Genomic DNA, 25,613 nt, shown 5'->3' with positions numbered 1-25,613 from the left:
TTAGAACAGTTAACATCACAGTCCATTGAAAAAGACGCTAGTCCTATGAACTTTCCAAAGTTAACGATTATTAAGCGAAGATTATAATGTAGGTTACATTACAGACGACTAATGTTGACGATGGTCATTTTTTATTTTCAAAATACCCGATTATATTTTAAAATCCCTAAGGACACATCACAAACGTAAAGTATAGACGAGAGGCTTTATGCATTTTCAAAATTCTCGAATCGCATCAGGAGGGTTAGAACAGTTAACATCACAGTCCATAGCAGAAGACGCTAGTCCTATAAACTTTCCAAAGTTAACGATTATGAAGCGAAGAATAATAATGTAGGATACATTACAGACGACATATGTTGACGTTAGTCATTTTTATTTTCAAAATACCCGATTATATTTTAAAATCCCTAAGGACACATCACAAACGTTAAGTATAGACGAGAGGCTTTATGCATTTTCAAAATTCTTGAATCGCATCAGGAGGTATAGAACAGTTAACATCACAGTCCATTTCAAAAGACGCTAGTCCTATGAACTTTCCAAAGTTACGATTATGAAGCGAAGAATATTAATGTAGGTTACATTAAAGACTACATATGTTGACGTTAGTCATATTTGATTTTTATAATCCCTAAGGACATATCACAATCGTAAAGTATAGACGAGAGGCTTAATGCATTTTCAAAATTCTCGAATCGCATCAGGAGGTATAGAACAGTTAACATCACAGTCCATAGCAGAAGACGCTAGTCCTATAAACTTTCCAAAGTTAACGAATATGAAGCGAAGAATATTAATGTAGGTTACATTACAGGCCACATATGTTGACGTTAGTCATATTTGATTTTTAAAAACCCTAAGGAAACATCACAATCGTAAAGTATAGACGAGAGGCTTAATGCATTTTCAAAATTCTCGAATCGCATCAGGAGGTATAGAACAGGTAACATCACAGTCCATAGCAGAAGACGCTAGTCCTATAAACTTTCCAAATTTAACTATTATGAAGCGAAGAATATTAATGTAGGTTACATTACAGACGACATATGTTGACGTTAGTCATTTTTTATTTTCAAAACACCCGATTATTATATAAAAACCCTAAGGACACATCACAAACGTAAAGTATAGACGAGAGGCTGTATGCATTTTCAAAATTCTTGAATCGCATCAGGAGGTATAGAACAGTTAACATCACAGTCCATAGCAAAAGACGCTAGTCCTATAAACTTACCAAAGTTAACGATTATGAAGCGAAGAATATTAATGTAGGTTACATTACAGACGACATATGTTGACGTTAGTCATTTTTTATTTCAAAACACCCGATTATAATTTAAAAATCCTAAGGAAACATCACAAACGTAAAGTATAGACGAGAGGCTTTATGCATTTTCAAAATTCTCGAATCGCATCAGGAGGTATAGAACAGTTAACATCACAGTCCATAGCAGAAGACGCTAGTCCTATAAACTTTCCAAAGTTAACGATTATGAAGTGAAGAATATTAATGTAGGTTACATTACAGACGACATATGTTGACGTTAGTCATTTTTTATTTCAAAACACCCGATTATAATTTAAAAATCCTAAGGAAACATCACAAACGTAAAGTATAGACGAGAGGCTTTATGCATTTTCAAAATTCTCGAATCGCATCAGGAGGGTTAGAACAGTTAACATCACAGTCCATAGCAGAAGACGCTAGTCATATAAACTTTCCAAAATTAACGATTATGAAGCGAAGAATATTAATGTAGGTTACATTACAGACGACATATGTTGACGTTAGTCATTTTGATTTTCAAAATAGCCGATTATATTTTAAAATCCCTAAGGACACATCACAAACGTTAAGTATAGACCAGTGGCTTAATGCATTTTCAAAATTCTTGAATCGCATCTGGAGGGTTAGAACAGTTAACATCACAGTCCATAGCAAAAGACGCTAGTCCTATAAACTTTCCAAAGTTAACGATTATGAAGCGAAGAATATTAATGTAGGTTACATTACAGACGACATATGTTGACGTTAGTCATTTTTGATTTTCATAATACCCGATTATATTTTAAAATCCCTAAGGACACATCACAAACGTAAAGTATAGACGAGAGGCTTTATGCATTTTCAAAATTCTTGAATCGCATCAGGAGGAATAGAACAGTTAACATCACAGTCCATTGCAAAAGACGCTAGTCCTATGAACTTTCCAAAGTTACGATTATGAAGCGAAGAATATTAATGTAGGTTACATTACAGACTACATATGTTGACGTTAGTCATATTTGATTTTTATTATCCCTAAGGACACATCACAATCGTAAAGTATAGACGAGAGGCTTAATGCATTTTCCAAATTCTCGAATCGCATCAGGAGGTATAGAACAGTTAACATCACAGTCCATAGCAGAAGACGCTAGTCCTATAAACTTTCCAAAGTTAACGAATATGAAGCGAAGAATATTAATGTAGGTTACATTACAGACTACATATGTTGACGTTAGTCATATTTGATTTTTAAAATCCCTAAGGACACATCACAATCGTAAAGTATAGACGAGAGGCTCAATGCATTTTCAAAATTCTCGAATCGCATCAGGAGGTATAGAACAGTTAACATCACAGTCCATAGCAGAAGACGCTAGTCCTATAAACTTTCCAAATTTAACGATTATGAAGCGAAGAATATTAATGTAGGTTACATTACAGACGACATATGTTGACGTTAGTCATTTTTTATTTTCAAAACACCCGATTATAATATAAAAACCCTAAGGACACATCACAAACGTAAAGTATAGACGAGAGGCTGTATGCATTTTCAAAATTCTCGAATCGCATCAGGAGGGTTAGAACAGTTTACATCACAGTCCATAGCAGAAGACGCTAGTCCTATAAACTTTCCAAAGTTAACGATTAGGAAGTGAAGAATATTAATGTAGGTTACATTACAGACGACATATGTTGACGTTAGTCATTTTTTATTTCAAAACACCCGATTATAATTTAAAAATCCTAAGGAAACATCACAAACGTAAAGTATAGACGAGAGGCTTTATGCATTTTCAAAATTCTCGAATCGCATCAGGAGGGTTAGAACAGTTAACATCACAGTCCATAGCAGAAGACGCTAGTCCTATAAACTTTCCAAAGTTAACGATTATGAAGCGAAGAATATTAATGTAGGTTACATTACAGACGACATATGTTGACGTTAGTCATTTTGATTTTCAAAATAGCCGATTATATTTTAAAATCCCTTAGGACACATCACAAACGTTAAGTATAGACGAGTGGCTTAAAGCATTTTCAAAATTCTTGAATCGCATCTGGAGGGTTAGAACAGTTAACATCACAGTCCATAGCAGAAGACGCTAGTCCTATAAACTTTCCAAAGTTATCGAATATGAAGCGAAGAATATTAATGTAGGTTACATTACAGACTACATATGTTGACGTTAGTCATATTTGATTTTTAAAATCCCTAAGGACACATCACAATCGTAAAGTATAGACGAGAGGCTCAATGCATTTTCAAAATTCTCGAATCGCATCAGGAGGTATAGAACAGTTAACATCACAGTCCATAGCAGAAGACGCTAGTCCTATAAACTTCCAAATTTAACGATTATGAAGCGAAGAATATTAATGTAGGTTACATTACAGACGACATATGTTGACGTTAGTCATTTTTTATTTTCAAAACACCCGATTATAATATAAAAACCCTAAGGACACATCACAAACGTAAAGTATAGACGAGAGGCTGTATGCATTTTCAAAATTCTCGAATCGCATCAGGAGGGTTAGAACAGTTAACATCACAGTCCATAGCAGAAGACGCTAGTCCTATAAACTTTCCAAAGTTAACGATTATGAAGCGAAGAATATTAATGTAGGTTACATTACAGACGACATATGTTGACGTTAGTCATTTTGATTTTCAAAATAGCCGATTATATTTTAAAATCCCTAAGGACACATCACAAACGTAAAGTATAGACGAGAGGCTTTATGCATTTTCAAAATTCTCGAATCGCATCAGGAGGTATAGAACAGTTAACATCACAGTCCATAGCAGAAGACGCTAGTCCTATAAACTTTCCAAAGTTAACGAATATGAAGCGAAGAAAATTAATGTAGGTTACATTACAGACTACATATGTTGACGTTAGTCATATTTGATTTTTAAAATCCCTAAGGACACATCACAATCGTAAAGTATAGACGAGAGGCTCAATGCATTTTCAAAATTCTCGAATCGCATCAGGAGGTATAGAACAGTTAACATCACAGTCCATAGCAGAAGACGCTAGTCCTATAAACTTTCCAAATTTAACGATTATGAAGCGAAGAATATTAATGTAGGTTACATTACAGACGACATATGTTGACGTTAGTCATTTTTATTTTCAAAACACCCGATTATAATATAAAAACCCTAAGGACACATCACAAACGTAAAGTATAGACGAGAGGCTGTATGCATTTTCAAAATTCTCGAATCGCATCAGGAGGGTTAGAACAGTTAACATCACAGTCCATAGCAGAAGACGCTAGTCCTATAAACTTTCCAAAGTTAACGATTATGAAGCGAAGAATATTAATGTAGGTTACATTACAGACGACATATGTTGACGTTAGTCATTTTGATTTTCAAAATAGCCGATTATATTTTAAAATCCCTAAGGACACATCACAAACGTAAAGTATAGACGAGAGGCTTTATGCATTTTCAAAATTCTCGAATCGCATCAGGAGGTATAGAACAGTTAACATCACAGTCCATAGCAGAAGACGCTAGTCCTATAAACTTTCCAAAGTTAACGAATATGAAGCGAAGAATATTAATGTAGGTTACATTACAGACTACATATGTTGACGTTAGTCATATTTGATTTTTAAAATCCCTAAGGACACATCACAATCGTAAAGTATAGACGAGAGGCTCAATGCATTTTCAAAATTCTCGAATCGCATCAGGAGGTATAGAACAGTTAACATCACAGTCCATAGCAGAAGACGCTAGTCCTATAAACTTTCCAAAGTTAACGAATATGAAGCGAAGAATATTAATGTAGGTTACATTACAGACTACATATGTTGACGTTAGTCATATTTGATTTTTAAAATCCCTAAGGACACATCACAATCGTAAAGTATAGACGAGAGGCTCAATGCATTTTCAAAATTCTCGAATCGCATCAGGAGGTATAGAACAGTTAACATCACAGTCCATAGCAGAAGACGCTAGTCCTATAAACTTTCCAAAGTTAACGAATATGAAGCGAAGAATATTAATGTAGGTTACATTACAGACTACATATGTTGACGTTAGTCATATTTGATTTTTAAAATCCCTAAGGACACATCACAATCGTAAAGTATAGACGAGAGGCTCAATGCATTTTCAAAATTCTCGAATCGCATCAGGAGGTATAGAACAGTTAACATCACAGTCCATAGCAGAAGACGCTACTCCTATAAACTTTCCAAAGTTAACGAATATGAAGCGAAGAATATTAATGTAGGTTACATTACAGACTACATATGTTGACGTTAGTCATATTTGATTTTTAAAATCCCTAAGGACACATCACAATCGTAAAGTATAGACGAGAGGCTCAATGCATTTTCAAAATTCTCGAATCGCATCAGGAGGTATAGAACAGTTAACATCACAGTCCATAGCAGAAGACGCTACTCCTATAAACTTTCCAAAGTTAACGATTATGAAGCGAAGAATATTAATGTAGGTTACATTACAGACGACATATGTTGACGTTAGTCATTTTGATTTTCAAAATACCCGATTATATTTTAAAATCCCTTAGGACACATCACAAACGTAAAGTATAGACGAGAGGCTTAATGTATTTTCAAAATTCTAGAATCGCATCAGGAGGGTTAGAACAGTTAACATCACAGTCCATTGAAAAAGACGCTAGTCCTATGAACTTTCCAAAGTTAACGATTATTAAGCGAAGATTATAATGTAGGTTACATTACAGACGACTAATGTTGACGATGGTCATTTTTTATTTTCAAAATACCCGATTATATTTTAAAATCCCTAAGGACACATCACAAACGTAAAGTATAGACGAGAGGCTTTATGCATTTTCAAAATTCTCGAATCGCATCAGGAGGGTTAGAACAGTTAACATTACAGTCCATAGCAGAAGACGCTAGTCCTATAAACTTTCCAAAGTTAACGATTATGAAGCGAAGAATAATAATGTAGGTTACATTACAGACGACATATGTTGACGTTAGTCATTTTTATTTTCAAAATACCCGATTATATTTTAAAATCCCTAAGGACACATCACAAACGTTAAGTATAGACGAGAGGCTTAATGCATTTTCAAAATTCTTGAATCGCATTAGGAGGGTTAGAACAGTTAACATCACAGTCCATAGCAGAAGACGCTAGTCCCATAAACTTTCCAAAGTTAACGATTATGAAGTGAAGAATATTAATGTAGGTTACATTACAGACGACATATGTTGACGTTAGTCATTTTTTATTTCAAAACACCCGATTATAATTTAAAAATCCTAAGGAAACATCACAAACGTAAAGTATAGACGAGAGGCTTTATGCATTTTCAAAATTCTCGAATCGCATCAGGAGGGTTAGAACAGTTAACATCACAGTCCATAGCAGAAGACGCTAGTCCTATAAACTTTCCAAAGTTAACGATTATGAAGCGAAGAATATTAATGTAGGTTACATTACAGACGACATATGTTGACGTTAGTCATTTTGATTTTCAAAATAGCCGATTATATTTTAAAATCCCTAAGGACACATCACAAACGTTAAGTATAGACGAGTGGCTTAAAGCATTTTCAAAATTCTTGAATCGCATCTGGAGGGTTAGAATAGTTAACATCACAGTCCATAGCAAAAGACGCTAGTCCTATAAACTTTCCAAAGTTAACGATCATGAAGTGAAGAATATTAATGTAGGTTACATTACAGACGACATATGTTGACGTTAGTCATTTTTAATTTCAAAACACCCGATTATAATTTAAAAATCCTAAGGAAACATCACAAACGTAAAGTATAGACGAGAGGCTTTATGCATTTTCAAAATTCTCGAATCGCATCAGGAGGGTTAGAACAGTTAACATCACAGTCCATAGCAGAAGACGCTAGTCCTATAAACTTTCCAAAGTTAACGATTATGAAGCGAAGAATATTAATGTAGGTTACATTACAGACGACATATGTTGACGTTAGTCATTTTGATTTTCAAAATAGCCGATTATATTTTAAAATCCCTAAGGACACATCACAAACGTTAAGTATAGACGAGTGGCTTAAAGCATTTTCAAAATTCTTGAATCGCATCTGGAGGGTTAGAATAGTTAACATCACAGTCCATAGCAAAAGACGCTAGTCCTATAAACTTTCCAAAGTTAACGATCATGAAGTGAAGAATATTAATGTAGGTTACATTACAGACGACATATGTTGACGTTAGTCATTTTTAATTTCAAAACACCCGATTATAATTTAAAAATCCTAAGGAAACATCACAAACGTAAAGTATAGACGAGAGGCTTTATGCATTTACAAAATTCTCGAATCGCATCAGGAGGTATAGAACAGTTAACATCACAGTCCATAGCAAAAGAAGCTAGTCCTATAAACTTACCAAAGTTAACGATTATGAAGCGAAGAATATTAATGTAGGTTACATTACAGACGACATATGTTGACGTTAGTCATTTTTGATTTTCATAATACCCGATTATATTTTAAAATCCCTAAGGACACATCACAAACGTAAAGTATAGACGAGAGGCTTTATGCATTTTCAAAATTCTCGAATCGCATCAGGAGGTATAGAACAGTTAACATCACAGTCCATAGCAAAAGACGCTAGTCCTATAAACTTACCAAAGTTAACGATTATGAAGCGAAGAATATTAATGTAGGTTACATTACAGACGACATATGTTGACGTTAGTCATTTTTTATTTCAAAACACCCGATTATAATTTAAAAATCCTAAGGAAACATCACAAACGTAAAGTATAGACGAGAGGCTTTATGCATTTTCAAAATTCTCGAATCGCATCAGGAGGTATAGAACAGTTAACATCACAGTCCATAGCAGAAGACGCTAGTCCTATAAACTTTCAAAAGTTAACGATCATGAAGCGAAGAATATAATGTGGGTTACATTACAGACGACTCATGTTGACGTTAGTCATATCGATAGAACTTTTTAAAGTAAAAACAAATTGGAAATGAATAAATTATGAATTATTGTGTAATATGACTGCTAATTTATGAATTTTTTTAATTTTAGTTTCCTGTTTTTAACTCAAGTTTCTCTGCTGCAAATTTTCAGATTCGACTTAAAAAAAGCATGAAATGTTTTAGGCAGAATAAATAAATAAATAAATACTTGTTTACAAATTGAACTGAACACTAAATATGATTTTGTGGAAAATTGAAACCTAACTTTCAATTCCAGGAAAATTAAAATGCATGAATTGCCTCAAAAGTCGACCTGCCGTGTGCTGGTTCTTAAGTGCCAAATATCTTATGGGAGAATTTTTGCCCTCTTCACCGCCTGTTCACCGCTTTCATTCAGGTGAATGGTTATGCAACCGGCACGACGTGCGTGCCCGACTAGTTGCATAACTACGATTTTTGTGCTTGGCATTTTTGAGACAGCCTTCATTATTAATTTAAATAGATAGGGAATCTTTTTCATTCATTTATCGTATCATTTAAAAAAAATAGAATTGGAGGAATTTTTTAACCACTACTTTTATACATTTAAAAAAAAAACGAGGTGCTTTCCCAAAAACCTGCTATTAACGTATATCCTCATTTTTGAAAATAATTGGAATCGGAGGAATTTTCCACCACCCTTGAAAAAAATGAATTGGAAGGAGTTTTCTCACGATGTAGATGAAGTGCAGAACGACCTGCAAACTGCACAATTACTCCCGCCGGAAAGACAATCTGTTCAGGGTGCATATTATGAAACTTTAATATCTAGCCTTAGGGTGAAATTATCAAATTTTTCATCCAACGTGCACTGCATGTGCCGTGAGAGATAAGGACCATAAAAGAGAAAATATTAGTCATGGTGTAATTTTTATTTGCTCCCTATATCAGAGGAGATAAAATGAACAGCAATATTGAAAACTTAAGAATAAAAAATAATTGATTATTATTATTATATTAAAAAATTATAAAATAATGTTTTTATTTTTGGCAAATTCAAGATTAAGGAGAATAAAAAAAACACATTTTAATAAGTCAATAATACTGCATACTTTTGAAAGCGGATTTTGTAAATTATAGGCTCATTTTTTAGTTGCTTTTAATAAGAAATCACTGAAAATTAATATTTATTCATCTGATTTAAAAGTGTTTTTAATCGATAGTTTGTTGTATTTATTAATAACTTACCCGTCTTTATTATTGATAAGTGTAAGCTTTAAAATCTTTATTGTGTATTGTATATGAAGGAAATGCAACCTATAAAATAAATTTAATTGTTTTTTTAAAAGGCTTGTTCACTATCAACGATTGTTTATTGAAACATGTTAATTGAATTGAAATAAGCAACTCCACAATGGGTTATAATTTTTATAACTCGATCAAATACAAAAATATAAAAAGGAGATAAGTTGTGTATCACAACTTGATGATGTCGGAAACGCCCGACATAATTCGGCAAAAAAAAATACAGTTTTGCTAAACATAAACGACACTTAAACCCACTGAAGAACTGTCGTTTATCAGTTTAAACAAAGATGAATTTATATCACTTGAACTACTTCAAAAATCCAGTCTTGTGCAAAGTTTCCCTGACGGCATCAATCAACTCATTTTTGTACCTCCACATTGACGTGTCTAACGTCAAATTTCCCTCCCTTGTCGTCATGCACTCTTCTTTATTTCTACCGGAACAGTAGTGCTGCAAATGTGCATCTTTCAGATCAAAATCGTAATAGTCGCACCAAAATGTGTCAGACGCAATGCATGCCCTGGCGAAGTGGTTGTGCAGGGACAAAATCAAGTCCGTGTTGTGGAACGCCTTGATTCCTTCGCCAGGTGGAACGTGTTTGGTGTTTCGGAGGACGTGCTGCAGCATGTGCATGTACTGAGGGATGTCCGGGAACCAGTCATTGTACTCTTTCCGGTCGTCCATGAAGTGGACGTTGCGCGCGATGAAAGATGCATAAGTAATGTTTTTCGCTGCAACAGCTTTGGGAAGCGAAACGTTGAAAATTAGCTCGTGCCACGTTTTAACACTCAAAGGTAGGATTACCTAAAAAAATTTGTAATTATTTTACAAATATTTGTAAATATGGTAAATATATAGATATTTTTTATTTTGATGAAATTGAGAATTAAGAGTTAAATTTTAAGTTTGTTGAATGAAATGGATTAAACTCTACGCTAATATATATGTTTTTTTTTATACAATCTTAATAAAAATAACAAACCTCGTCCAGGTCCAACAAGGTGATATACTTGAACTTGTGAAAATTTTGATAAAAGCAGTCGTTGTACTGGATCATTTCTTGAAATATTTGAACTTGGAGGCGTTTCTGCAAGAACGTTCCCATAAACTCTGGGATGTTGGCGTAAGGTCCAGGTAGGGTAGTTTTAATCACCTCCACATTCCTCGTTCTTGAATAATAATCCAAAACTTTGGAAATATTTGCATGAGTCTACGGAGATCAAATTATAGTAGAAATTATGGAAAACTGCGGACAAAATTTTCAAACCGCAAGTTCGTAGAAAATAATTTTGCTTGCACCGAGCATTTTTAAAAGCTCGATCCATTCGATCAGACGGACTGACGTGTGGGCACTGTGCATAAAATTCAACCCTTTCACGCACACTGCAAAGTTTTCCTTCTCTCCAGATTCGGGCAAATTGTACACGACCCGGAGGTTGTTGCTCGGATTTTGGCACGGATGCCCAACAAGAGAAACTGACTCTGGCACTCGGGATTGAAACTCGTCCGGTATTCGACAGCTCCAAAGGTATGGTTGCAGGGCTGCATTTTGATAGCCCCAGTATGTATACCACATGTATTGCGCGTGGTGGACCTATTTTATTTTTAATTAGTATAATTTTCTAATATATTCACAGGGAAAAAATAATACCTTGGATATAATTGGTTGCGGCTCATTTGTGTACCAAATTTGGCAGTAGAGCTCGCCTGGATCGAGTTTGTCGACCATGCCGACGATCCTTATCACATTGCCGTCAACTAAAACTCGGTTGTCGTAATACGCGCCGTAGAAATAATAAGTCTCGTTGATGGTTTTCTGCTTTTGCCAGTAAATGTTATTGTATTCTATGTCAAGAGCATTGATGTAATGTGCGCAGGTTGCATTTATCTGAGGTCCACCTTCGTCCAGGTGCGCTACAAATATATTCGGGTGGGATTTTTCCAACTTAAAAATGATGGCGACGGTAATCAATTACAAATTAATTAAGTTGAGATTTTCCCCATACCATAATTTTTTTGAGATCCTCCGTGAATATTGTATCATCAATGTCAAGGACTTCTTCCCGTGCAGACAAGGCAGGTTTGTCATGCTCATTTTGGATTTTGATTACTGATCCTGAGTCGTTGCTTATAATGTAATAAACTATTGCAATCACACCGAGAGACAAGCCGAGAAATATGAATTTCAAAATCAGCAGATGACTTTTGTTCCTCATTGAATGATCTGCAAGTTATTTAACTGCGCGGTTATAAGATATAAAATTAATTTCAATGTAAATTGCTTACCCTGAAAATTGATTCGTTTGTTGTGCAGGTGCGCGGTCTTGAACAGAGTACGTTCACTATACTAATTGTTCAGATTAAGCAAATCTTGAAGTGCAATTTTATATCCGCTGCACGCTTCAGAAGCAAGTGGAGGAATGTTGAATAATAGGACTGTGGCACTCTTCACTTTGACAACTGCGCCAATAGACTAAACATTAAATCAGCACGTTCCGCGTATCTTTGTTTCGTCAGCAAAAATAGATTATTTAAGCTCTGAACATATTTGACATTTCACTGAGGAAAAATGTATGAAGTTCAACTAAACCAAGTGTTTCGCAAAGTCAATTAGGCCCGGCAGGGCTGCGGGCCGCTACCGGTCTGACAGGAAATACACACAAATGATTTTACAGATATAAGAATAAGAACTTAATCCAAAATCCAAATATTCCACTTTTCAGTCGTAAATCTAATATCCACCAGTCCTTTTATTAATTAGACGTAAATTTTGAAAATAACGGATTTTGGAGATTTTTTCCTAGCAGTCCTTTTATGAATTAGACGTATTTTGGAGATTTTTTCCTAGCAGTCCTTTTATGAATTAGACGTAAATTTTGAAAATAATTGATTTTGGAGATTTTTTCCTGGCAGTCCTTTTATGAATTAGACGTAAATTTTGAAAATAATTGATTTTGGAGATTTTTTCCTGGCAGCCCTTTTATGAATTAGACGTAAATTTTGAAAATAATTGATTTTGGAGATTTTTTCCTGGCAGTCCTTTTATGAATTAGACGTAAATTTTGAAAATAATTGATTTTGGAGATTTTTTCCTGGCAGTCCTTTTATGAATTAGACGTAAATTTTGAAAATAATTGATTTTGGAGATTTTTTCCTGGCAGTCCTTTTATGAATTAGACGTAAATTTTGAAAATAATTGATTTTGGAGATTTTTTCCTGGCAGTCCTTTTGTGAATTAGACGTAAATTTTGAAAATAATTGATTTTGGAGATTTTTTCCTGGCAGTCCTTTTATGAATTAGACGTAAATTTTGAAAATAATTGATTTTGGAGATTTTTTCCTGGCAGTCCTTTTATGAATTAGACGTAAATTTTGAAAATAATTGATTTTGGAGATTTTATCCTGGCAGTCCTTTTATGAATTAGACGTAAATTTTGAAAATAATTGATTTTGGAGATTTTTTCCTGGCAGTCCTTTTATGAATTAGACGTAAATTTTGAAAATAATTGATTTTGGAGATTTTTTCCTGGCAGTCCTTTTATGAATTAGACGTAAATTTTGAAAATAATTGATTTTGGAGATTTTTTCCTGGCAGTCCTTTTATGAATTAGACGTAAATTTTGAAAATAATAGAATTCGGAGACCTCTGCGAAAAACTGGAATGTCTAGCTTGCCTGGAGAACGGACACTCTAGGTGTTGAGGTGGTCTGCACATTCTTCTAGCTGGCATGTTGCACAAGGTACTGCTTCCATCCCTCACCTTCAAACAACATAGGCTGGAATAATTAGTAGAGCTTATCAAAATCTACAATCAGTTCTGCATTATAAGAACTAAAATTTAATATTTGAAAAATTAATTGAATTTAGTGGAATTGTTGATTAGGTGTATTAAAAACACAGTAATTGATTTTCTCATTTACTATATAATAACTAACCTCTATTGTGAGCTTGATGGCTTTTCAAACTGCGTGATTCTGCGAGCGAAGATGGAGCTGGGCCTGCTCCTCGCAACCGCCTGAGGACCATTTTGTCAGGTGGCTTGAAAAACCAGGACCTGCCTGGAAAATGGCTTCCTGAGGGCAGTGAGGGCGCTTAGAACGTGGTCACCCATATGGCTTTCAGAGGGGGATGTTCCGGGGGCTCTGTGCCCATCTTTCATTCCCTCGGGGGGAGCCCTCCTGTCAGACATCATGCTCCAGATGAGCTGAAATAAAATTAAATACAGAATTAAATGTTTTTTTTTGTTTTCCGTAAAAAAGAATTAATAACAAACGTGGAAAAAACAGAGCCAAGGCGAAGAAGCAAAGGCGGGCGAGCGGCAAGCGAGAGAGTGCCGGGGTCGATGTGTTTCGAGCGAAAACAAAAACCACAAATTATAAATTTTCCTCCACCCTGGCCGGCTTTAAGACCGGTTATTCGTGCCGCTGGTCAACATCAAAACTTTCAAAAATTTTATTCATCTAGAAATCGCAGTGATAACCGGAGAGAGTGGTGAGGATTGTGAGGAAATCAAGAGGCGAAGTCGGGCGAAATGACAAGGTGTTTTTGAAGGGTGACCAGCGTTAAAATCCACCAATTGACTCACTTTTCGATCTACTTGTTGCGAAATTCGGTTCTCAACACCTTCATCACACACACATACTGCCAGATCTTCGGTAATTCGGCCGAAAACAATCCATTTCATCGACAAACGTCGTATTCACCGCGTCCTTCTCTCACTTAGCGACTAGCAACCGCACCGTCGCGATTTGCCGTCTTTCTGAGCTCTGAGCTTCCTTCGACTGAACTCTGCTATTTTTTCCGCCTGCAGCTTCGTTGATGATACCATGTGAGAACGTGTAGCACTGTCCATCGAGCGATGACAATGCCCCGCACGGCCACAAAACACGTGAAAAGACGTAAATATGTGAATCGCATCTCAAAATACATATCAATAACCAATATGGCGGCTGTTCCTCCGTGACGTCACGTAGCGCCAGCAGGCAAATCAAAAATCAAAAGACCGGAGGGAAAGACCAAGAAGTGGAAAGACCGACGCCCGGATCTGACAATGCCAATAAGAAATCGTTGATTTAAAAAAAAACGACCTTATTGAACCACGCCCACAACTGCCTTTGTTTTGTTCGCCCTTGTTGTTTTTAAACTTAATTTATTTCGATTTTTGATTTGATCTGCAGAACTGCTTGTGCAAGACTGTCATTCTGCTCCAAGGCTCTGACGAGGCTGTTGAATTCAAAGCTGAGGAGGCAAAATGGAGAACGTTGAAGAAGAAGCTCAGCAGGGCGGTGGAGGCGGAATCTGCCTCTATTTACCTGAAGGCTTTGTCCCGGAGAGCATGATCGAAAACTTCAACCCACGTCCGCTCTTCCTGGACATGCTTCGTACGCTGGATAAGAAAATCCTGACGCTCATCGTGTTGCAGGATGAAATTGAGAAGGAGAGGCTCTCATTCGAAGAGAGTGAGTACCATAATTTTGTTTTTGTATTATTTTCGAAAGATTCTTAAGGGAAAATTTAAAAGCATTTTCTTTACATGACGATTCTTTTTAAATTTTCAAAAAAGTTCTTCGCAAATTCGTGAGAATTTTTCCAATTTTCATTGCAAATATTTTGAAGTTTTTATTTAAAAATCCTCTTGAAAGATTTTTTGATTGAAATTCACAAATTAATATTGTGTTTTTTTCGAAGTAACTCCACAAAGATTTTTTTTTTCAAAATTGTTAAGATTTTTTTTTTTAAACCTTATGAAAAATTATTTTGAATGAATAAAAATCAACAATTAAGTAAATTTTTCATAAATAGTCTTATTTTTCAAATTTTTAGCGATTTTTTTAACTTTTTGTTCCTTTTTGACAACGCAACTTAACAATATTATGAAAAGTAAAACAATTTTGTTTATTTCTTCTAAAATATTATCATCAATTCTCATTTAACTGTAATTATTTATGTTAAATGATATTTTTAAATTGTTTTAATTTGTGATTTTTTTTACATTTTTATTGTTGGGTTTTTTTTCATAAGCTTTGTGCAAAGCTACATTAAATTTTGAATTTTTGTTCAAATCTTTTTCAGCTCATGAGCGCCTGCTCCAGAAGGCATCCTACTTAGCTCAAGTAGCATCAAGAGTGATGATGACTTCCTTTCGGATCAGTGCTGAGACACCTGTTGTCTCCGGAATGCCGGAGAAATTCCAGTCATTTTGCGACAGCGCCGACTTCCACCGCATACCAGGACCAGGGCTGTTTGTGTATCTCCACATTCATGGATGCCCAATCCCTACTCACTGGAGTAAATATCCAGCCTTTATATAATTAAGCGGAAATTAAAATATTTTTTTCACAGCTAAAGCCCAGATGCTTGTGCTGGCAGGGATAAATTACGCAGAGAACAAGGAAGTTCACATGGCTGGCATCACCCAAGCTCTGAAAGCCGAGCGGCTTGCCTTTGAAGACGAAAAGAAGCAGATACTGCTTGAGGTGGAGAGCTTCAAAGTCACTCTTGAAGCCGAGCGGCTTGCTTTTGAAGACGAAAAGAAGCAGAATTTGCTCGAGGTGGAGAGCTGGAAAGTCGCTCTGGAAGCCGACCGACTGGCTTTTGAAGACGAAAAGAAGCAGAAATTGCTCGAGGTGGAGAGCTTCAAAGTCGCTCTGGAAGCCGACCGACTGGCTTTTGAAGACGAAAAGAAGCAGAAATTGCTCGAGGTGGAGAGCTGGAAAGTCGCTCTGGAAGCCGACCGACTGGCTTTTGAAGACGAAAAGAAGCAGAAATTGCTCGAGGTGGAGAGCCGCAAAGTCGCTCTGGAAGCGGTCCAGGGAGCCGAACAGGAGATTTCTCCACGAGTCGATGGCCTCAATACTGATTTCCAAGTTGCCCTTGCGGAAGCCAAGGCTGAGGATAAAACTGTTAAGCAAGGGAAGAAGAGAGTGCAGAAGGGTGTAGAAGATTCAAATGAGAAGCCAGTTAAGAAACCTTACCTTATCATTTCACCTTCGCATCCAGCCACCGAGTCTGATGAAGAAGATTGATGTTTTTTCCAGCTTGTTACATAAATAAATTAAACAGATATTTCCTTTCTCATGTTATTCGCAGTGTTTCAAATTTATTCACCTTTGCCGCCTATAAATTATTGATATTCTAATTTAATTTTTATTGAAAAATGTTATTTAATGATATAAGATTTAACAAGTTCCCCCTTAATAATTACAAATTATAATTATCATAATCTAATAATTTAAAAAATTTTGATCTGTTGAAGTTCAGTGCTGTGAGAGACGTTGGTTGGAGTCTTTTTGCAGGTCCAAAAGTATTAAAAGTTGATTAGTTTTAAACAAGAAATTATGAGAAGTCAATTTAATAGAGATAGAAAATTTGATCAAAGTAAAGTATTTTATGCAGTATAAAAAGACATGAAGCGAGCTGCTGGTGCACCCCTCGGACAAGCGGGTGCTGTTCACCTCGGTGCACCGCCTGCTCCTGATCAACCTTGACCCGCTGCAAGAGTTTCTCACCACCGGCAGTTAGACTTTATTAACTCGTTAACTTTTATCTGACTCATGCACGAAACGCTAATTTGTTCTTGTTGATTTTGTTTTGACATGAATTTGATTTACACTTTTATAGAGGCTATGAATGATTATTCTCGTCACAAGACTGTTTGGCCGACATCGTGGCCGCCTTCTCGGCCTCCAACTGCCGCCTCCGCCTGTTGACTCAACACGTCGGCGTTTGACTCGATGCCCTCTAAGATCTGTCGATTAATGATTAGCGGAGCAGGCGCGTGTGCAGAGCCTTTGGAGGCAGCATTTTCACTGTTTTCGTGTAAAATGACAGCCAGATGTAAACTTATGTAATGGACTAAAAACGCTACTGAAATGATCGTAAACAATTTATGCACCGCAAAGTCATCATGTGGAAACTATATTGAGTAAAACTAACTTAAGCATGTTTCATTGTTTATGAAGAGCATCTTGTAGATAGAATATAATGAAGAGCCAAGTTTATGTAATAAGAGTTGAAAATAGCAGTTTATTTTTACCGTTACATGTGGGATAATGAAAAGCAAACAAGTGGCAATCACAGCAGAAGGTGCTCGGACTCGGTAACAAATCAATTTCTCTCTTTTGCCATTGAATTTATCATTCTTGAATGTAAAAACCAGCAGCGAGTTGGCTTTGGGAAATTTTCAACAATTGTTTTGGTCCCTAGGCATGATTCTAGTCGACAAAATTAATCAATAGTAACAAAATCTATCTCAGAGCACTTGCAGCAGCATGTTGATATAAATGTGTGTGTTTCTCGTACGCAATGTTACACCATCGTTTGTAGTAACATAATAAGTGTATGCATCATTGATCAAATAATGTAAAACTGTCCAGTGCTTTCTCAGGAGAGTGCGCGGAATGAAGAAAGGCACGAATCACAGTCTCAAACGCTCGACTCAGCCACCACCTCCGCCTCGTCCTCTGAGTGGTGGTCCTTCTCAGCTGCAGCAACAGGAGCTGGACTCTGACTGGAAGGGAGCGTTGCGTAGCCTCGCGAGTTCCGCTGGAACTGAGGCGCTTCCTCGACTGGAGTTTCAGCTGAAATTGAAAAAAAAATCATGAAATTAGGTACAAAACAAATGCCACACAAAAAGAAATTTTCTATAAATTAATCAACAATATTTCAAGCAATTGAAATTCAACTTTTTTGTTTTGCTTCATCAAAAATAGTTTTACAAATTAAATGTAGCTACTGATGAGATTTGAAAACCTAGAAAGGAATATTACGATTTACCTGGTGACTTGGCAGGTGCATCAAATGCGGGGATGCGGCAGACCCAATGATCAGAAGATGACGAGGTGGAAGCGGAGGACGAGCAAGGACTACCAGACAGACTACGGTGTTGGTAGAAGAGGATGTAGGCCGATGAGGTGACAACGTTTTCCTCCTCCAAACCCTCAACCTTGGCGTCGTCAAATGCATACCACTGGCCATCATACGGGTTTCGGCAGTAGGCTGCAAGAATTTTTTTCAATCAACAACTGGTAAACAAATTGGTGTGAATTAAAAATACCAGTGTAATGGCCTCCCTGCACGTCTTGCCCGTGATGGTTGCAGACGGCATACAAGTCGTAGACGTTGTCCTCGCGAGCACTCGACTGCCGCCTCGGCCGCTTCCAAGGGGACCAGCCAACACCATTGGGCACAGCACCCTCTGGCTTACTGGCCACGTGAGGGGACATGTCGAAACCGAAGAGAGGGAACTCCACCATCGTGCTCAGCTTTGACGGGGAGCGGCTTTTGGGTGACTGAAAACAAACGATTCAACAAAATAATTAGTCACGGAATCAAAGATATTTATAATAAATTCAAAATTAAGTTGTTCTATTTAAAATTTGGTCCAGTAAAAAAAAACTGGTAGAGCGTCTACCAGGACAAATTAGCAATGTTTTTAGTAGAATTACAATTAAAAAAATAAAAATAAACAAACAAAAAACATGGAAATTTGTTCTCGACTTCAGATTTTTTCTCGCTATTACAGGAAGTTTTCCCAGAATTCTCCAAAAATTCATGTCGATAAAGAAATAATTACCTGGCGAAATCGTTTCAAATGAATTATAAGAATGTCGGGTAATGACCAGAGGCCAAGTTTTTTAACAACTTCTTGCTTTCGGTTGCAGTAGGGGCAATGCCAGGCATCTTCGGGCCCCAGTACCTCATCTTGTGTGTAAAGCTGAAAAGCGCATTAAAATTTTTATCCAACATGTCTTAACATTTATTTCCTAATCCCACCTTAAAGCATTCTTCAAGAGTTGCCGTCCTTGACTCTTCCGTAAAGTTTTTCAACTCCCGCACACTTGCCAGCTCTTCTTCTTGCTCACTATCGTCCGCAATCACACTAGTGGCAAAAAATGGTAAAAAAACGTTGATCTCAGAGAAAATATTCCAACGCTTACCTTTCCTTTGCCTTCGCCTCCCACTCGAGGACCAGCTTGAGGTGGGCAGGGCCTCCGTCCTCTGGGCAGAGCGCCAGGGCCTGATCGACGGCCTCCATGTACAGAGGGTGGTCCAGAGAGAAGTCCAGGTAAGTGCCCGGCTGGAGTCCCGCCTCGGCGACTCGCATTCTAAAAAGCGGCACCTCCTGCGCGTTGGTGAGGATGTCGTCGTGCAGAGCGGGATGCATTTCCTTCAGGATAAGTTTCTGCAGGTCCTCGTACGACGTCTCTCGCGTCACCTGCATCGTGTACGGACTCCCGAAGCGCTTGAACTTGTTCTCCTCCTCCTGCAGCACGTTGATCCACACGAGCATAACGTAGGCGCCACTCTCCTCACTCGCATCTTTCAGCTGCGGCAACTCGATGCAATACAACGGGTCTGACTCGGAAGCTTCGGCGGTCCCTTGAACGTCTGGAAAAATTTGATTGATTGAAATTATTAATTCATTTACTAAAATCAACTCGATATACCTGACAGCGTCCGGACGAAACCCTGATTGTCAATTTCCGTGAGGAGCATGAAGGCTTCGGAAATGCCGGTGTCCGAGGCCAGCTGCTCCCTGAGCTCCTTGGTCTCGGCGTCGATGGGCAGAGAGAGGCCGATCCGCACTTGGCGCGGCTGCTGCGACAGGTAGACGACGGACACAAAGAGCGGTTTGCTCTGGTCCTGCGGCACCGGGATCGAGACACAGAGAAACGGGTCGAAGGTGTTGCTCTGCCGCTGGCACTTGGGACAGGTCAGTGACGAGCGGAACTGCGCTTGGAACAGCGAGTGCACAAAACTGTTGTTGCACCGCTTGTGGTTCGCCAACGTCTCCTCGGCCACGATTGCGTCTGGCCTTCCAAACGAATTCTGCGAATCAAAACAAGATTTTTATTTGATCAATTTCATAAAATTTAAATTTAATTAATTTAAAATTATTTAAATTCTCAATAATGAGAGCAAATTTCATTACTATCTCTATTGAAATTTTTAAAAGTTGAAGGTTGTAGGAGGTCAAGTCACTTTGCCTCCATTAAGTTCATTCGAAAGGGTCAAAAGCGCCGCTGAACTGCGCAATTCTGCATTAATCCTGGGCAAATTTCAGCAACAATTTCGCAGTGTGCGTTTCGCACTCAAACATTTGCATCTGGCTTTGAAACAAGGGCCCGTGTTTGCGTTGCGACCGAGACCAACGTAAACAATCGTCGCACAGACAAGTTCACCGACTTGAAAGAAAGGCGCCTCAGCGCGTTTTATTATTATTATTTTTCTTCTTCAAAATTTCAAACCTTCTCTCTGCCGACGAATGAAAACCAACTCGCGATCTCGGGAAGAAATTCGTCCACGTTTAAACAAAGAAACGCACTGTGAGAATTGAGCCGCCGGGTTTTCACACCGCTCAGGTTACCTCACATTGCATAAGGTCAGAAAAAAATACCACTTGAGTCGCTGCGCTAAATAAAAGAACAAGAATTCCTCTGATTTAAAATTATCACGGTGGAGGTCGACCGATTAAAATAGACCACCGATGTCTGGAGAGAGAAAGAGAAACACGATGAATACAAAAATAGCATCATCTGTTATGCGTGCAGAAGAGAACTTAATTGAGTCATAACAGAAGTAGTAAAATGCTGATTCCTTCACTCGGCACGCAGTTTCCTCGGTCGATGGAAAATTGTGTGCAACGCAGAAGGCTCAAATGCAAAAGAGACAAACACGGACGTGAGGCCTGCATTTGTTGTGAGGAAATCAAAAATAATAAAAATTTAAATAAAGCAGTCCGACAAAAATTTGTTCTTATTTATTTATTTATTAACTTTTTTTAGATTACTTTCACAAAGAAAAATGGCACGTTGAAAAATTTAACTTTCTGAAAATAACAAATTTGGTAGTCTCAAGCGACACGGTCACACCTAACAGGCTGAAAAATTCGTTTTTTTTTTCAATTAAAAAAAAAATTTAAAAAGAAACTCAAAAATCGGGTTTTTAAATTTCCAGTTTGAGACAAAATTTTGAAAATAACTTTTGCAGCTCAATTTTGCGACGTCCGAAAACTTCTCAATGGTGACCAAACGTGTAGAAACACGTTCAAGGCCACTTTTTATGAAAACTTGATTTCAAGCTAAATTTTCAAAATGAACTCCATTTTTAGTTTTTTTTAAGAATAGAAAAAAAATGAAGCCCTTCAATTTAAATTTGACATGGTGAATTTCAGAGGCACATTTTTATTTTTTTATTAATTTGAAGCAGTGTTTCAAAAACAACATGTAAAATGCAGCGCCAGCAAGCGCAACTCAATTGTTTTTTTTTTTTTTTTTTTTAAATAAAGCTTAAAAAAAGTAAAATAATGCGCCTCTGAAAATCACCATGTCGATTCTCAATTAGACGGGCTACATTTTCCCCAATTTTTTCCAACATTCAAAGATATTAAAAATAGCTTTCATTTTGAAAATTGAGCTCAAAATTTCACTGAAAGTGACCTTGTACATGTTCCTTCACGTTTGTTCACCATTGACAAGACAAGTGTTCGGACGTCGCAAAATTTGGTTGGAGAAGTGGTTTTCAAATTTTTATCTCAAACTGGAAAATTAAAAACTCGATTTTTGAATAAATTTTCAAAAAAAAATCGAAAATATTTTGGGAATTTTTAACTTCATAAACATGTCACTTTGGCCTCTCAAATATGTAATTTTCAAAAAGTTGAAATTTCCAACGTGCCATTTTTCCACATTCTTATCTTTAATTAATTTCTGGACACTTACAAGGAAAATAAAATTACAATGAAAAGTTGAGCATTTAAAGTGCTGAGCAGGTGGAAAACTTTCGAATGTGAAGCACCAAATTCGCGTGGCCTTGCGTAATGATGCAAGAGACTTTCGCGCCTCGGAATCGGTCTCGCCGCGGATGCGAAAGCAAAATGATATATATTCAAATTTGACTTTGTCGCACGCATGTGTGAATGAATTTATCTCGACGTGTTTGTTTCGTAAGCCGTCGTTGTTTATGATTTAATTAGAGGAGGAGGAGGAGGCACCGTACAAGTGCCGTTATCTGCTCCTCGCGTCACGACTCTCGCCGCGGTGGAGGGGCAAAGTGGGCCACGCCAGGGAACAACCCTTCGGCGGCGCACGTGGGGGTTGGAAATTAAGAGACACGGTCAAGTGCTCGTCGCTGGTCATTGATTCTTGTTCGCCCCGAGCGGCAGAGAGAAAAGCAAAAGCGAGGGTCGTCGGCACGAGGAAATGGAAGCGCTCATTAAAAAAAAATGTACGATGCAAATTGTCGGCGTCCGCGCCGCGAGAGCTGGAGCGACAAAGATGTCGCAAATAGACGAACAGCGTTGAATTTGTGCCGCCGCCGCCGCCGAGCGTGCTGTTGCGTGCGATTTAATTGGGTCAATGCCACCGATTTGGTGCACTTTGGTGCCAGCCCACTAGAAACACACACGCCACGGCCTTTTCTATACCTGGTGGCCTGGGTCCTAATTTTCCAACAACAGTGGGGTTTTTGTTTTCTAGGAAACGATTAAAGTGGATGGAAATATTTTTCAAATTCTTCAATTATGAATGGAAAGCAAATAAAGCCTGCTCAATTTTTGACTGAAATGATATTTTTAACTAGTCCGAAGAGATCATTTTCAGTCTTTCAAACGCTATTTAAAAATCATTAATATTTTCAAAACTGCTTGTTCAAAAATTCTGAAAATTTGAAAACTGACATGGCGCATCTCGGATTTCTAGTCAGGTTGCCTATTTGCAAGGGGTAAACAACTTTCTATTTTGACCTTTTGCCAGGGTCAATGCCCTTTGACCTACAAATTTGGTGCCCATTGAGAAAACATGCCTTGATTTATTAACTTCAACCTCCCACCAAGAAAATTAAAAAATATTCACCCAAATTAATTTGGCAGCAATTTTAGCAAACCCTTATTTATCTCCGTCGGCCGTATTGGAATTTGATAAATACAAAGATGTTTCAATAGAACCAAAATATGAATTAATTTGAAATTTGTTTGAAGAAATAAATTGATTCCAAGGGCTAAAAAATTAACTTAATTTTCTCCGCTAAAAGTAAAATGAAAAAAAAAACGTTTTCAAACCTTCAATTTAAATTTTCTCAAAAATTTATGCAGTGACCCCCACTTTTCTGGTTATCAAATGATTCTTATATCCCAAAATATCAGTTTTTGTAGATCCCTGAGGTGGTTCAATCCTCTTTAAAGTTAACAAGAGTAGCAGATGTTAAAATAAACCAATATTTTGGCCAATTTATAAAACTTTTGTTTTACAGTAAATTAATTACTAAAGGACCATTATTAATTTTTGATGGAAATCTGTGCGACTTTATATGCAAAGAGGATCGGAGTAAATAAGTATATTTTATTAAATAATCCATCAACTTAAACTGTTATAAAACCAAAGCTCTAATGTTGTAATAATTCTGCACCAAACAATGATGGAAATAACCTTTACTTCGATGAAAGCCGACGAGTGCATTCTTTTTTGCATAAGTCGATGACGAATGCATAAGTGAAATCACAAATATTGCACGCGGCGAAATTCTTCAATCGCAAGTGGTGCTGCAAATGCATAACCCAGTTAACCCTTTCCTACCCGAGAGCAAAACTACCGACAGCAGCATCTCTGCAGCGACTAATTATTTGATCTTCTTATTGCCAGCCGTGCAAATTGAAAGCAGCTGACGAGCGACCGAGAGGAATGCTAATTATTGACCCTGTCCGCCTATTTGCTCGGGGGCAGGACAGCCTTGAAAGATGAGATAAACGCTTGAGATGAAAGAAACCCTCAATCTCGGCTCGTACTTTATATGTGTCACTGCATCAAAAAAAAAAAAAAAAAAAATAAAGTCTTTAATTTAAATATAAATAAAATAATTTAAACTACATGGATATTTTTTTAGCAAACTTAAAAAAACTTCTTGTTGTCACTTTTTTATGAATAATTTTTGTCTCCGTCTGGGACTGACCTTGATGGCCTTGTACTTCTTCTTGGTGGCCGTGTTGAGGTCCTCGTGCACCTTGTCCAGCAGCCAGAGCAGGAATTCCTGGGCGTCGTGCTGGTTGGCGCCGCGGTACTGGCTGCCGTACTTGTCCACCGCAGTCTTGAAGCTGCTCGACAGCTCGGGCGCGTACTGTCCCGACCAGACGGCCCTGAGCAGGGCGGCCAGCTGCTCTGTCAGTTCGCCCTTGGACTTGCGGAGGTCCGCCTTGTAGTTGCCGAGCACGAGGTACTCGGCCAGCAGGTCGGTGTGGCTGAGGCACTGCAGCACGGCGTTGATGAAGCACGTGTTGCCCTGGTTGCGGAGGCCGGTGACCCCCGGGACGCGGTCCTTGGGCGGCGGCGCGTACACGATGCGCTCCTTGTTGAGCGGCGCCTTGAAGCCGTTGACGTGCTGCACCACCCTGGTGAAGAGGCGGCGGATCGAGGGGCGGCGGAACAGCTTGCGGGCGCCCCTCGGCAGGGTGAACGCCCGGCGCAGCCCCTCGGCCCGCGCCGAGTTGCTCATCTCCTCGGCCGAACCCAGTTTAGCAGCTCATCGAGCACTGCAATCAGACACTGACGATTATAACACATACACGAATCGCGGTTCGGACACGGAGGCCGAAAACAAGGTCGACCCCGCGCCGCCTTCCAGAAGGCACTGCTACCTGCGTGTCGGACGGCGAATCTCGCTCGACGCGACGCAACCGGGCGTCCGATCACTCTGCAACCGACCGTTCGCTCTCTTGCGCGAGAAATCGCAGCCGAATTCGGCCAAAATACGGAGAACGGCTGCGAAAGAAAGGCGTTTCCTCTTGTTATGATGGTCGTCGTTGGCTACCCCGGGTGCGAATTTCTGCCGGCAGGGGCGTCCTCGGCGCTTAAGTCACCTTCTCTCAACGGTGCTGCCATCTAAATTGGCGGAAGAACCACCGCGGGGTGCAGCAGCAAGCAGGAGTGAAGTGGGCAAAAGCAAGAAACTCGGTGATATCGGATTTTGGAAAACACCTACCGGTATTTCATTAAAATTTGTAAACAACCGGTTGTTTTCATTTTTCACCTCCCATTCAACCAACGTAAAATTTCCTTCGGTAGTTTTTCACCAAACTAAAAACCGGTTTTGGGCGGCGTTTCAATCGA

General features: G+C 38.1%; 3 protein-coding genes across 4 annotated transcripts; 1 reads left to right on the top strand and 2 right to left on the bottom strand.

Annotated features, from left to right (window-relative positions):
- Positions 1–9,534: 9,534 nt before the first annotated feature.
- Positions 9,535–11,972, bottom strand: LOC132194899 (uncharacterized). 2 transcript variants are annotated; one of them, XM_059616492.1, is made up of 6 exons: positions 11,800–11,972; positions 11,520–11,752; positions 11,165–11,458; positions 10,781–11,107; positions 10,496–10,723; positions 9,535–10,317 (listed from the first exon to the last, which is right to left on the bottom strand). In XM_059616492.1, the coding sequence occupies exons 2-6, from the start codon at positions 11,727–11,729 to the stop codon at positions 9,820–9,822; spliced, it is 1,557 nt and encodes a 518-aa protein (XP_059472475.1). In that variant the 5' UTR covers positions 11,730–11,752; positions 11,800–11,972; the 3' UTR covers positions 9,535–9,819. The 2 variants fall into 2 exon arrangements, with proteins under 2 accessions (XP_059472475.1, XP_059472474.1); XM_059616491.1 differs by having other exon boundaries at positions 11,520–11,737; positions 11,800–11,971.
- Positions 11,973–14,494: 2,522 nt separating this feature from the next.
- LOC132194925 (uncharacterized) lies at positions 14,495–16,538 on the top strand. Its single transcript, XM_059616523.1, has 4 exons — positions 14,495–14,579; positions 14,691–14,972; positions 15,586–15,801; positions 15,856–16,538. Exons 2-4 carry the CDS (start codon positions 14,765–14,767, stop codon positions 16,536–16,538), a joined length of 1,107 nt encoding a protein of 368 aa, XP_059472506.1. The 5' UTR covers positions 14,495–14,579; positions 14,691–14,764.
- Positions 16,539–17,500: 962 nt separating this feature from the next.
- On the bottom strand, positions 17,501–25,324 carry LOC132194897 (ubiquitin carboxyl-terminal hydrolase 43). The gene is made up of 9 exons (XM_059616487.1): positions 25,142–25,324; positions 24,460–25,036; positions 19,962–20,343; positions 19,452–19,902; positions 19,288–19,393; positions 19,088–19,228; positions 18,569–18,803; positions 18,289–18,510; positions 17,501–18,092 (listed from the first exon to the last, which is right to left on the bottom strand). The coding sequence occupies exons 2-9, from the start codon at positions 24,997–24,999 to the stop codon at positions 17,938–17,940; spliced, it is 2,232 nt and encodes a 743-aa protein (XP_059472470.1). The 5' UTR covers positions 25,000–25,036; positions 25,142–25,324; the 3' UTR covers positions 17,501–17,937.
- Between the last annotated feature and the right edge of the window lie 289 nt (positions 25,325–25,613).

This window comes from Neocloeon triangulifer, unplaced genomic scaffold, assembly GCF_031216515.1.
Source record: "Neocloeon triangulifer isolate White Clay Creek 2 clone unplaced genomic scaffold, ASM3121651v1 ptg000008l, whole genome shotgun sequence".
NCBI classification, from domain to species: Eukaryota; Metazoa; Arthropoda; class Insecta; order Ephemeroptera; family Baetidae; genus Neocloeon; species Neocloeon triangulifer.
Note: the sequence above shows the minus strand (reverse complement) of the source record. Positions and strands in the feature narration are given on the sequence as shown.